This window comes from Haliaeetus albicilla, chromosome 3 (genome assembly GCF_947461875.1).
Source record: "Haliaeetus albicilla chromosome 3, bHalAlb1.1, whole genome shotgun sequence".
In the NCBI taxonomy this organism is placed as follows: domain Eukaryota; kingdom Metazoa; phylum Chordata; class Aves; order Accipitriformes; family Accipitridae; genus Haliaeetus; species Haliaeetus albicilla.
Window position 1 is genome coordinate 31918992 of NC_091485.1, and position 14522 is coordinate 31933513.

Consider the following 14522-nt stretch of genomic DNA (forward strand, 5'->3'; position numbering starts at 1 on the left):
AATAATTTTAATGAAAAGGGATATAACAAAAAAAAAAAAAGAGACATGAAACCCAAGAAAAGACAAGTGATACACAATGCAATTGCTTACTATCTGCTGACTGAGGCCTGAGCAGCGATCCGCCCCTCCCAGCCAGCTCCCTCCAGTTTATATGCTAGACATGAAGTTCTATGGCATGGAATATTCCTCTGGCTCGTTCGGGTCAGCTGTCCTGGCTGTGCTCCCTCACGGCTTCTTGTGCACCTGCTTGCTGGCAGAGCATGGGAAGCTGAAAAATCCCTAACTTAGGATAAGCGCTACTTAGCAACAACTAAAACATCAGTGTGTTATCAACATTATTCTCACACTAAATCCAAAACACACTGTGCCAGCTACTAAGATGAAAATTAACTCTATCCCAGCCAAAACCAGGACATTATACAGCAAAAAAAAGGGTTTACTAGAAGAAAAGACCCCTAGACCTGCAAAAGGGCAGTGTTTTAGGAAGAACAAAATTCCTTGGCTTACAGACTTCTGGCTCTACTTCCTTTGTAATCCTACAAACCTAAGCAAATAATACTTCTGATGTTGTACATGGGTTTGTACTGTGGCAAAGCATTATTGAAAATTGCCATTTCCATTAACAAATGTCCATATAGATTTGAAATACTGCTTCTGGCAGTGGCAAATGCAAAGTTCACTGGGAGAAAATCACTGTGTGAGACAATCCTAGGTTACCCTGTACATAAGAGATTTTTCACCACCAGAATGCCAGACATAGACATAAAAACAGTAAGAGCATATTATAATGATTTTTTAAATAACCCAGTTCCCTGCAGTGCTTTATGGGATCTAAGCAAGTCTGGTAGAAGGAATAATACTCTTTTTTTATTCAAAATCAGAAAAGAATGCTTTATTTGAGAGAAAATATGATTATTATTGTTTTTAAAACCTGACAAAGAGTGGAAATATATTTTTAGTTAAAAGTTTTAGATTTAAAAAAAAAAAAAAACAAACCAGAATTGTAGCAGAGACTTTTCTTAAAATATTTTCCCAATTTTAATCCTGTACATGTACATCATGATTTTGGATGTTCCGGTTATTCATATTTTCTATTTGTGTAATTAAAGAACAACTACAACATCCTTAGTTCCCATTGTATTTTGTGGCAATAAGAATAGTAATCAGACATACCTGATTTGTCAGCTACAGTCTTAGCTGGAGTCAAAATTTCTTCTCAAAGCTAAGTGATGCTGAACTTCTGAGTTTCTCTTGTTACAGAAGACTGACCTGGAAGGTAATTTGTGATTGATATTTACTGCTTGTAAATACTTATTAAATAGGATGCTCTCTTATGAAGGCTGACATTTAAACAGTCCTTAAGACCTCTTTTTTTCTTCTCTTTATTCCCAGAACCCATGTTATCCTGCCAGTGTGACATACTGACATACTCTGTGGACAGACAGAGCATTTGGGTTCAAATATTCGGAAGCAGCCCTCAGTCATGGCTCTCTGCTGTAACCACCAAACCAGAACCTAGAGTGGTGATTTTGTAATGTGTGAGGAGATGTCGCTGGGAAAAAAAAAAAATTAGTATCAACTATTTTTTCTGCCAATAGTGGGAAAAGTGGGGACAGAGAAAAGGAGTGGAGCAATTTCTTGAAACTACCTAGAAGCTGAAAGCCATTTTCCCAAAAAAGTTATTTTCTGTCAGTAAGTCAGGGCTGTCAAAAAATCCTAACTGTTTTTGAGTGTGGGCCTTGTCCAGTCAGAGCTAGTTATGATCTGGACTGAGATGCCAAGTTGTTTCACAAACACCACCAAAATGTCCATCACAAGTCACAAGATTCTTTTTTTAATTTCCCTGGGACGTAGCAGCCTGGCCCGGTTTCATGTATTATGGATGAATAGTGAATGCTTTGCTATAAATCTTGGTGAACTGTCTTCCGAAATATCTTTTTGTAACATTTAAAGATCTAAAAAATTAATGATTCAATGCTAAATATGATTTATCTTTTACAGAGGGGGGCATTTTTATTAGTCTTTTATGCATAATATTATTACTTTAAGTTTTTGATTGCTATTCATCCAATTTTTGCTGGAGTTACTTAATAACTGTCATTTTTCATTCTTCTAACTCTTTATTCATTGTCAGCTGTGGGTGATCTGCCAGTCCACATGAGAGGGCAGGTTACATTCAAAGGAATTTACTTCAATTTAGGGACATGTGCAAAATCTGAGCTAATTGCAGTGCAACTCTATACTTTAACTGCTTCTTATTAGCGACTTAGCAGATGTCTGTGACTTCATACTCTGATGTTCAGTGCTTGTACTGGGAACCCACAGGACTCGGTGAGATGTAGGCACTTCTCTGTGAGGTATTTGTTAGGCCAAGCTCCTGCGTTCCGAGGTCATGCCTTTGAAGAAGACGTGAAAAGGTGATGGTTGGGAGCTGCTGCCATTTGACGGCCCAGCATGTAGCATGTATTTGTTATTCGGACCCAGGTCTAGGGCTGGCTAGAGGACGTGGCAATGCCCACATCTATCAAATGTTAAAAGGCATGTGTTCCCCTGAGTCTGGTCCCCTGTCAGCCATATCTGGGAAGAAGATGATTCCTATGTAAGGCAGAGAAAAATGTAACAGAAGGGACTAAAACATGGGAAGTGAGAAGAATGTAGAGGCTTAGCAAGGTGAGGAATGACTTTCTGTAGCCTTCTTCAGCTAGACAAAAAGCTCTGTTTTATGGCATGAGTAATATAAAGCTAAATTTCTAGGAAAGTAGTCTGATCCAGAATGTGTGGTGTTCTCAGTCCTTCCTATGCTGAGTGGATGGGCAAACAACTTGAAGAGCCCCCTCCTTTGACTTTGTCCTGCTTGACAGCACCCTTGTGCTTGCATTTAAACCCACCTTTTTTGACTGATGTATGGCTCTAGTGATGAAATGGGGGATCTCTCTGCCGGTTTTTCTGAAGCAGATTCCCCCAATTAGGGTTGCAGTGAAAGGATTTGCATGTTTGAATGTGCAGGCTGGCCAGCTGCATGTCTACTTGTGTGAATGGCTGCATGTACCTCTTTTGCTCTTCCAAGCTTACAAGGTGAAGGCTACTAAAAATGATGGAGGCCATGTGAATTTGAGCTGGCATTCATGTGACTGCTGTCTTTTGTGTCTTCTTTTGACAGAAAGGTGTAAAAATATGTTTGCATAAATGACAGATACAAAAGGGCATTTATTCCCTCTTGGCAAGGACTGCCAAACTCTGATCTTCATCCACCTCCCAGTTACTTACCGTACACACTGGACAGACTTCTGGTGGTGCATATAAAGCAGAAAGGAACAAAGAGAAGAGATAGGATATATTCAATGCCCAGGTAAAAGGGAGAGAGGAGAGAGAGGTGACAGAAATCAACTGTTCCATTTTGCAATAACTTTTGTCTTACAGAGGCCTGAGGAAAATAAAAGGAGGCCAAGAAGGACCATATACTTATGGTTTTGTACCCAAAATAGTGAGTGAACCAGAAGAAGAAAAAACACGAAAAAAGTATTGGTTTGGATGACATTCTTGAATTATTGAAGAGGTAAGTGGAAAGGAAAAGGTGACCAAACTGCCAAACAAATAAAAACAAGACCACTATGCATTTTTATTTTATTTATTTTTTAATCTCTAGCATGGTATGGCTACATGTCTCTTAGAAGGGACAGCATGCAAGGACACAACTGGGCTGCAGCACGGCCTCAAAGACTTTGCTGAGCTGTGTTTCATATAGTGTCTCAAAAAGGATATGCCTCTGCAGCAAGATGTGCACCCCTTTAAGAAACCCATGGCACACACTCACCTGAGGCACCCTAATGCTGTCCCCTGCAACAGGACAGGCCAACTCTCGCTCTCCCAGAAAACACAATCCTGTCCTCCACACCCTTCAAAGTTCCTGATGACTTTGTAGAGATTTGGAATGAATTGAAATTTGGGTGAAGACAAGATAGGGCATGCAAGCATCATTTTTGTTTGTACTCTGTTACAGTTCATATAGTTTCCGCAACCTCTAGGCATTCTATCAGCATCCCATCAGAAACTGAGTAGTTTTTCCACCTCTACTCAGCACTGGCAAAACCCATCTGCAGCATAGGGTCCAGTTCTGGCCTCATCAGTACAAGAAGGACATGACAATACTGGAGTGAGTCCAACTGAAAGGCCAAGACTGGAGCATCTCTCATATGGGAGGGACTGAGACAGCTTGAGAAGAAAAAACTCAAGGGAGAGCTTATCAATGTGTATAAATACCTGATGAGAGGGACTAAAGAAGACTTAGGCAGACTCTTAGTGTTGCCCAGTGACAGGACAAGAGGCAGCGTGCACCATCTGAAATACAGGAAATTCCATTTAAATGGAAGAAAAAACCCTTTTTTTTTACTTCAAGGGTGATTGAACATCAGAACAGGTTGTCCAGAGAGGTTGTGGAGTCTCCATCCTTGGAGATACTCAAAACCCAACTGGACACAGTCTTGGGTAAACTACTCCACCGACCCTGCTTTGAACAGAGCGGTTGGACTATGCAATCTGCAGAGGTGCCTTCCCACTTCAACCATTCTGTGACTCTGGGATTTCACTTGCACTTGGTCTGTTCTTATTTCTTGCAGCTGTCATTTGATATTACAATGAACGCAGGTTGGAGTGTGCCTCTCAAATTCCACTCTTTATATTTCTGTGAACCAGAATTGTAATTTATATATTTTAACTATTAAACCACCTACTTTAAAGACACAAGACCAAACATCCAGGACAGCTAGTAAACAGCAATATTTCTAAAGAAGTAATGTTCAGCATTGAAAAATTCTTATTGAAAAATAAAAATATATTTTAAGATGAAATATTGATTTGTTTTTGTGGCAGGGGAAATCGGCTGTAGCACAAGACATCAGGTTCACCAGGTTTCCCATTGTCCTTCCTTTTTTAACTAAAATTAGAGGATCTTTAGAGTGTTTCTTTTTTATATGATTTTATGGAGCTTAGAGTAATAGGCCCTGAGCTTGCTTAATGATAACAGGAACTATAATAAACCAAATAACAGAGTAAAATACAGAAGACAGATTTCATGGTGCCTTAATCTGAGAGGCATTTATTTTAACCCTTTAGTGAGAGCATAAAATGCTCTTCTGAACACCAGATTAGTTGGTAGGATAATTGCAGTGGTTTTAGCATAAATGTGTACTTTGTTTTGTCTTAATTTCATGCACGTACTACTTCAGTTTGCAGCCTCTGAGGTGAAAAGCACTCCCAAATGGAAGCAAGGGAGGAGAAAAGAGGAAATGAAAGTGAATCAATTATTGCCTCCAGCCTTGGGAAACTCACACACTCGACTTGTATCTGCACATGTGCTGTGGTGGTTCAGCTCTTCTCCGCACACTGATAATACACTCAGGAGGTGAAAGTAAATTGCCAGAACATACTGAAGGAAGGGTCTAGCCCTCATGGGCATGCCTGTAATGGACAATCATATAACCAAAAAGATAAGTATTTAGAGCATTTGGAGTAACCTCTGGGCAAAACTTCCTTCCCCTGAACTACTGATTCTAAGCAACTCATTAGTGAAGGGTTTAAAAAAAGCTATGAATCATGTTGTATATAGGTTGCTATCATGCAGGTGCCTTTAGAGGAGAGGCTGGCCTTTTGATAGCTTAACTTTTCACTTAAAGAATCACATTTAGCAATGGTGTCAAAAATTAAAAGTGAAAGAGTGATTGATTTCAGAAAAAAGCAATGAAGGTATTCGGAGCATGGGGACCATGTTTTCCTAAGAAAGACTTTAGAAGTTGATTATTTGGATATAGAACGAGAGATATCTTGTGAGAAATGTAGCAATGGTCAAAAAGATTCAGTAGGTAGATTCACCATGGAGGGAGCTTTTCCCTCATGTTTTGAGAAAGGTGCAGGAGCCATCCACCAACAGCTCAGAACAGAATTTAATTTACATTGATAAATAGCTTGTGCAGGTACAGAAGGGCATTTCTAGAGTAATGAGGTAAAACTATTAATGGAAAATGTTTTGTGGAAATGTCCTGACAGCAAATAGAAAGCAGACTCACAGGAAAAGCAGAGAAATTCAGCTGCCTGGGAAGTTTATGCTGCAACTGGACAGAGAGCTAGGGATCTGTGATAGAGCACTCTGTTTCAATTAAAGAGATGAGCCAGAAGAGCTTCTAGCCTTTCCCATCTTTGTGTTTTATGAGTACAGGTGTTACAGGCATGCAAAGTAGCATATCTTAATTGTCATCTCCAAATCAGACCAGTTCCACTTGTGTTTTGTTTAGCATACTGTATTTTGATGAAGTTTTCATCTGATTTCCCTTAAGGACAACAGTAGCATTTCCACTCATTCAAGAAGTCAAGCTCTTATGCTATTTCATTTATTATGGGCGTAGAGAATTTAAAGTGTGAATTAAAACAATGGAAAAGCCTTTGTGACATGACACAGGAGAGCAAACCTAGAACTTTGACAGTACAAATAGCTGTTGACTGCCAGAGCTTTACTCATACTCCGGTAAAATTTGCTCTGGGAAGAGAAAGCTGCACAAAGAGCTGCTGGAGCCTAAGAACTTCAAAGAGAATGACATGGAAGTGCAAATCAATAGAGTAACCACATGAAACTTTTCAAGGGTATTTGATGCCTTCATGTGTTCATTTTGAAATGTTACCTCACAAATTCCCCCTAACCCTATCTTTCTCAAACTCTCTAGCTATTTCCTGAAAAAAAATCTAACAGGTCCTAGGGAGTCGTTGTTATAACCTTGATATTTTGTCAGAAGACACTTGGAGAACATGAAAAGCTTCATTTGAGCTGATCTTTTTTCAGTACAGTGCTTGCTGTGGAGGAAAGGTACAAAACTTCCATCTTGCGCCTATTGCCTAAGTTACTCCAGTGCAGCCCTGGCGAAGCACTCCTCTGCAGGACTCAATGTCTCTGGAGGAGACACAAGGCATGCATGGTCTGTTGCATTATTTTTCTGAAATGTACTCTTTTTCAAGAAATTTGCACCTTGTGTTTATCCATCAGTAACATTCTTGTTAAATTGTTGGAATTTTGGTTTTGCTATTACTTGCTACAGCTGGTACCCTAAAGTAGACATAGAGGTGTTTAGACTGGATGCCAACTAGTGCTTAGCTGTTTTCTAGCTTGTAACTTGTTAAAAGTTGAAAATAGTGTTGTTTTGCACTAGTTAGTAATGATGAGACATGACTTGCTGATGTTGTAATGCTTTTATATAGTTCAGATCTTGGAGCCCTTAGTCAAATAATCTGAAGAAAAATACTGCTACTTTTTATTACTAAATAATTCTTTCCTGTGATATATTAGCTGATACACAGTCATAATACATTTACTTGACAGTTCTGATATGTAAGATACTTTAATAAAAATATCTTTAATCTTTCTGAAATGGCCATATAATCATACTGTGACTTGATTACTACTTTAAAAGAGCATCATGCAAACGTTACTGCACTCCTGTAAGGCTCCACTGATTTTAATGGACTTTGGATCAGGCCCAGATTTCCTAATGTCAGAGTCTCAGGAAAAGTACTATAATAAGGCTGATCTAATAATATCTTTTCAACTGTTAAAATGCAAGAAATAAGTTTCCTTTAAATGTTTTCGATAAAATATATTTCACACTGTTGTCATACTGTTGTAAGTAGCAAAAAAGCAACAGTGTTTTAAAGCAGTGACTCTAGAAAAATGGTCTGTATAATTTTAAATGTTTTAAAATGCAATGGGTATATTCCTTTCTAATGTTCAGTACTTGTAAACTAAGGATTCGTGTCTGAAATTCACTTTTATCTTCAGTTGGTCATGTAGAGACACTTGCATTTTTTATGTTCCAAAGCTTTGATAAACCAGACACGGTTGTTTTCTTTAATTAGAACAAACAACAGAAATCTTACTTAAAAATGTTTATTGTAAAAAAGTGGCTAGAAAACAACATAAATTTCACTTCACACTTTCTTCAAGTTATCTATAGATGCTGCTATAGGCAACAATTCACTTTCATTCATAACATATTCAATCATATAAAAATAAAAATATTTACATTATGTCCACATACTTTACAAAATCATCAATAAAAAAGGCACTTGGAGGGGTAATGCTGAAAATATTGCATTTCCTTTGTGCATTTAAAAAAAATAATTGTCAAACTCCTGTGAACCCCCTCTCTTGCACTTATTCCCGTTTTTTAAAAAGATTAAAGTTTAGAGGAACTATTCCGTATTAAAAGATGGTCAAGCATGCACCAGGAATGTTTGAAGCTACAGTCTTTTTTTTTTTTTTTTTTTTAAAAGGCACATGCGGTTAATTTGTGGCTTTCAATTTTTCATACATTCTCTTACTTTTTTTTTCCTCTCTTAATTATGCAGTTTTAAAGCATTTCAGATCATTAATGAAGGCCTCGGCTTCTAATAAAATAAAATAAAAAACACAGCAATGAATAATATTAAACATTTACTAAGGTAAACTCGGAATACTTTTTAAGGCACCTGAGATAAATGGTGTCTAGCAAAATTCACTTGGGTAGTATTTTTATTAAAAGTTCCACTTAAAACACTGTTTCTTTGGTTGAAATGGCTTGGCAGGAATGTATTGTTAACTTTGCAGCCTTTTCCAAGCAAGAAAAGACGATCTACATTTGGCTTCATCTATAAAGCTGATAATGCTTCTTCCTTTAGATCTACTTGAAATGTCATGCATGGTGTCTTTCCCCATATTACAGAATTCACACTTAAGAATGCGAATGTGTGACTGAACAGAACTACTTAAAGCTCATTTCTACTGACATTCTAAGTTCTTCCACTATTTTGTTTGGTTGCTTGTTTGGTGGTGTTTTGGTTTTTTTGGCTGAAAAGTAGACGAGAAAACGCCTTTGGATTTCCACTTATCATTTGGAACAGGAGTGGAGAAATGCATCGAGTCCAGGTAAACATTGACTGCATGACTCAGTGTGCTACACAGCAGCCAGATTCCTCATGTTTGTGCAGAAGAGACATTCTGGAGAAAGTTTTGGAGCAATTTTTGCACTGGTATTTCTTCACATCTGAGTGGGTCTGCAGATGAGCCCTCAGATTGGATCTGTCTGCAAAAGCCCTGTTGCAGTGAGGACAGGAAAACGGCTTCTCTCCTAAAAAGGAAACATCAAGCAAAAAGAGGATAAAGCTTTAAAAGAGAAGTACATGTTTAGGACAGGTAAAACCTGCTTTTATCCTAAGAAACAAACAGAAAGGATTTGTTATAATGAAGAATGTCTAATAAAGGGTTAATCAGGCCACAGATACAACAGCTTTCAGCACTGCTGACTGTAGTTGCAGAACTCAGTCTTTTCAGAATATGCTAAGTGCAGTCTCTGAAGACAAGCTGCTGACACCTTCTGCATCTACAGGTGCAGACAGCACTTTTAGGTTGGGCTCGTCCCAGCATTTTCAAATATTTTCACAGACCTTTTTCTGCTTAGTGCTGTGTGAATTACTGGGGACAAGGGCTTTGACTGAAAAGCAGCAAACAGCTGTACAGACATTACATTGTACCCAGCGTTACACTCAAACTCCAGTCTTCACCTCAACAGAACAAAAAAGCAAGAACACTTTGGTGATGATGTGTTTCTAGTTCCTAAGAACTTGAGATAGCGCATGGAACTTGAGATAGCGCATGCAAAACTTGCCAGCCGCTTAAGGAGTCAGAAAGCAGCCCCTCATGCATTGCCTTTCTGTTTTTGCTGCTTGATTTCAGAGTCAGCTGGAGCCTTCTCAAAGTTAGCAATTTCCAAAGCCTGAAAGTTAACATAAAATCCTTAAAGCAAAACCTTCAGCTAGTGGAAATGGGCTAAACCATCCTATAATTATCAAGGGAGCAATGCTGATTTATGCCAGTATCTGGCCCACAGTTATGAGACCATGCTACACTCCCCTCCCACCCACTCCCCAAGAGGGAGAATTTAGCCTTTTAATGATACATTTGAAATTCTGCAGATGCATTTCAAGGTTAGTAAAGAAACACTGCTGGTTTTTCCACCTGAGGAAAAAAATAGCAAAAAGGCATCCTGATGTTATAGCAACAAGAAACTGCAATTGCAATGGTTGTTCTTACCAGTGTGAGTTCTAATGTGTCCTTGGAGTAGCCAGGGTCTAGAGAAAGCCTTGCCACATATCTTGCAGACACAAGGTAGTGTGTGGGTCCTGATGTGCATCTTAAGTGCTCCCAGGCTGACATACTCCTTGTCACAGTACTTGCAGCTGAATGATTTCCTAGACTGGGCATCACAGTGCAGCTGCTTATGTTTGGCCAACCCGGAGAAAGTTGAATAGGTCTTGTTGCATAAACTGCACTGAAACTTTTCAGCTTCGATTGCATGGGGGTCTGAAAGCTTGGACTGGATTCTCTCTTCTTCATCGCTAATGGGACTTTCTGAACCACTGTGATCTTTGGAGGAGGTGTCAGAAGGTGGAGGTGGGCTGACTCTTCCCAAAGATGAGGGGTATCCAGAAAGCGGAGAGAGGTCGTTGGGTAATGGAGACGGTAGCAGCCCGGTTGTAGTCCACACAGTAATGGGATTGTAAGCTACTGAGCTCAGGATCTCTGGCTGTGGTATGATAGGGACTGGATAGCTTTCATATAGGTATGGGGATATAATCACTAGAGAAAGAAGAAAATTTTAAGGTAAGAGAACCAAAAAGTATTTCAAAAGGCAGCAGAATTAACATTTGGGGGATTAAAAGGTGCATAATTTAAACACTTGGTACAGTCATCTGAACGTAAGGAGGATTAAGGAAATACTAGTTCATACATATATTCCGATGGGTAGAGACAGTGCCCTTGAACGGGCAAATTAGAGCTCCGAGAGTCTCTTCAAGGCAGCATGCTGTTTCTAAACCTATGCAGCCCGATACAATGAAGCAGTGAAACTTCCCGAAGGATTTGTATAAAAGTTTCAATTCCACCACCAGCAGATACGGAACAGGAAAACTCCAAATCCTCTCTAAGTAACTTGAGTTCAAGTGGATGAGCAAACTTTTATGATTCATTCTGGGCAGCAGTGACATATTTCTCAAAACTCCCTCCTTGTAAGCAAAAGAAAAAAGAGCTAGCCACGAACTAAGCTATTCCCTCAAGCCTGAAAAGCAATCCCACCCCTCCTCATTACTGCCACGCAATGACCGCAACCTCAGAAGCAACGCAGTGGCGTTAGATTTCGTTTTCTTACCTGTATGAGTGTCCAGCTCGCTGTAATTCGGCTTCTTGGATGAATTGAAATGTTTCTTGACCAGGAAGGAGCGTGGCATTTTGGATGCAGGCTTTGCCCTTCTTCCAGGCTCTCCTCGCGGGTCGGCGTAACGGTCCCCGGCGGGTGTGCAGCACACGCACACGCACACGCACAATCACTGCGAGTGCATCGGTCCCTATCGCGTTGGCTGCCCCGCGCAGTCCATCCACTGTGGTCGTGTAGTGGCAGTGCAGAGGCGCCTAGAAAAGTGCTGTAAATACCCACTAGTCAGGTGCAGGGGGGAAGGGTTTTCCGCTCCTCCAATCACTTCGGGATGTTCTCAAGCACTTTTCCAAACAGGCTGTTTTTCTGGGAGGGCTCTCTGGCTGCTGGCAGGAGGGATCCAATCCCTGCTCGGAGGGTTTGGTTCAGGTTTCAGCTCCTCCCGCTGGAGACAGCTGTGAACGGAGGAGCAAGCTGTGGGCAGAGCACGTTACCCTGCTACAAAGTGGGTGTACGTTGCTCTGTAGAATTTAGGTCTAGAAAAATGTGTTGATCAAAGTGCTTTGAAAAAAAGGTCAGTTTACCGATTCAGCTGAATTTTTTTTTTCTTTCTGACAGAGACCTGGATAAGTCACAGGCACTGAAACGTCTTTTTTTTTTTTTTTTTTTTCTTTTCTTTCTTTTTTTAAAGCGAGTCTGGTTTCCAGATGTTTGATATAAGAATTGCAATGGAACAAACTGTTCATTAAGGGCAGAAGGAGGGTGGGGGGCATTGCAAGATAACAGGTTAGCCGGCAGACCTAATGGGAGCCTTTGAACTGACTGTGTGCCTGCTCCGTTTGGGAACTGCCTTTGAATAGTTGCGTTTAGGGAAGGCTGGAGACGAGCAGCCTGCCTCCCTAACCTGAGCCCTTCCAGGCAGAAGGGCCAGGGAGATACTGCAAGTGACTTCAAGGAGAGGCAGAGGCCCTGGAAAAGATGACATTCAGAGCAGGGTGATAACTTTTATGTAATATGCATACTGCTTCAGACTGTTCAAATGAAGAATACTTTCTTTTTTACTTTAAAAATCTGCAGAATGCAAAACCTCGACCTTTCTTTCCTTGGGAGTAGTTATGTCACTCTTTTGCCTATCCTCTTAGAGCACTGCCAAGGAAATTTTCCTAATTATCCAAAGCAGTTAAAAGATGCACAGATAAGCACCCACCCTCCCCCTTCCCCAAATTATAGACTGGGTAATTTAAATGTCTCTTAAATGTCCCTCTCCATTAGTATACTTAGGACCTCTTGATTTCCTATGAAGGTATAATCTGTATTATGTGTTTCATTTAGGATAAAAGGCTCTTAAATGTGCCACAGAATTTTCTGGTTATCAAGATTGATTTAGACTAGATGTTTAGTCACAGATAGGTTTTTTTAATCTTAAAATATTTGCATTTTGAAAAGATGGACAGCTGAATGCTGGTAAATTTCTAACACAAATTACTCTCTGATTGACTCTTGATCTGCCCTCCCCATCCCTCCCCCCCCCCCTCCTCGTGTATTAACTACACCTGCCTGGGCACATACCGGTATGCCGTGCCGGTGTGCTGCTAGGGCTCTGTCCTGTCGGGAGGAGGCGCAGAGGGGTGTTTGACAGAGACCACCCCAGCCCTTTTTTTGCAGCAGGTGTTGGAAGAAAAAACAAAAAAATCCCTCTGGTTCTGTTAAGACATGTAAGAGTAAAGTGCTTTGTCAAGCTGCGTGACTTCTTAATCTCGGGGATGCCAAAACAAGTGCAGAGAAAGTTAGCCATTTTCAAGAACTGATCAAAAAGATTCAGCTGTTCAGCATCTAACCCTAGTGTCTGTCAGTGAAAGGTGTCACATGGATTTCTAAGCTGCAGGGAACACACCCAGGCTACAGGATGAATGGGAAGGTGGCAAGGAAAGGGACTTCCCAAGTACCTGCTTTGCGGCTGGAGTGGAGGAACAGATGCAGCTCTTCCCAGAAGGGAGAGCAGTGCTTGCAGAGACAGAAGCCGTTGTTTTCCTGAACTCCACAGAAATGAAGAAATCCGCAAAGCATTTTTAAAAGGTTGCATATGTGGTCCTGCTCCCCTCTCAGCTCTGTTCCATCTGAGAGTGCCCATCCCCTGTCAACTCTTGGAAAGCATTGCATTTTAGGATGTGAAGCACTAGTCGGTATCTAAACCATTGCTACGTGAGCTGTGATTCAGACCTTGAGCTGGTTTAAGTCTGTGTGTTGAAATGAATGGAGCCATGCAGATTTTCACTGGTTTGGGATCTGTTCTTTTGTATGTTTGTTAAAAGTAAAGGGTCTGATTCACCGGTGAGGTACTCCCTCTCCGGGCATTTTCACCAGCATAACACTGGAGTGATGCAGTTTAAATTAATTGCTCTTATATAAATCACAGGAGCGTAAGCACTTAGCCCACTGGCTGAGCTGATTGAAGGATGCTAGGAATTGGGTAAAAGGCATGTCATTACATGGTCCTGAAAGGATATTAGCAGCACATACTACCTGAGTGAGGTCTGCTGTCAAAAAAAGGGAGAGTCTGCGTGAGGAGTGGGTGAGTCAGAGTAAACAGGTGTTCTGGGTGTTTACGGCAAATGTGGATGAGAGGGCATTCAGAGACTTGCAGCATCCATCCCCCTGCAAAAAAGGCAACACAAAGGTCGAATGCAGAAGACAGGACATTTCCCCTCCTTGGGGGAGGCAGGGAGGCGCGGGGGTTGCGCAGGGCGGCAGATAGCTCTGACGGTCACGTTGCCTGCGGGCAAAGCCTTGCGCCCACCTCTGAAAAATCAAGCCTAGAGCTTCCCTCTCACATTTTACAAGTAGTTGGTCTTTTAGGGATTCTTTATGTTTTTACTTTGAAAGCTTGTGTAAAGCTGTCTTGTTAATGCCACTGTGCTGCTAATTGCTGCTCTGCAAAGCGGGTAGGAAATGATCTGAGCAATTCTGTTGCTTGAAACCTTGACATGTGCTTTGCACCAACTAAATGATTAGGACCAAAGTTTCAGCCATGCAGTAGAAATGCCTTTTTTTTTTAATTTTCTTTTTTCTTTTTTTTTTCTTTTTTTTTTTTTTTTATATCAGGCCACTTGTTCATGTGCCTAACTAACAGCCTGTGAGCCTCACTTTAGTCTCCCTGTTTCTGACAGCTCCACCAAATCTCTTTCCTTGTCAGGCTTTCTGAGAAGGACAGCAACTTTTCTTACTCAGCTTTCTGGAAATGGAAGGGTGCCAGAACTCTGTTTGTTATGAAAGAGGGAAGAAGGACCCCAGCTAAGC

At 40.7% G+C, this 14522-nt stretch overlaps 1 protein-coding gene across 1 annotated transcript; it reads right to left on the minus strand.

Moving 5' to 3' along the window:
* Positions 1-7911: 7911 nt before the first annotated feature.
* Positions 7912-11555, minus strand: SNAI2 (snail family transcriptional repressor 2). Its single transcript, XM_009920166.2, has 3 exons — positions 11223-11555; positions 10109-10654; positions 7912-9146 (listed from the first exon to the last, which is right to left on the minus strand). The coding sequence occupies exons 1-3, from the start codon at positions 11299-11301 to the stop codon at positions 8965-8967; spliced, it is 807 nt and encodes a 268-aa protein (XP_009918468.1). The 5' UTR covers positions 11302-11555; the 3' UTR covers positions 7912-8964.
* Between the last annotated feature and the right edge of the window lie 2967 nt (positions 11556-14522).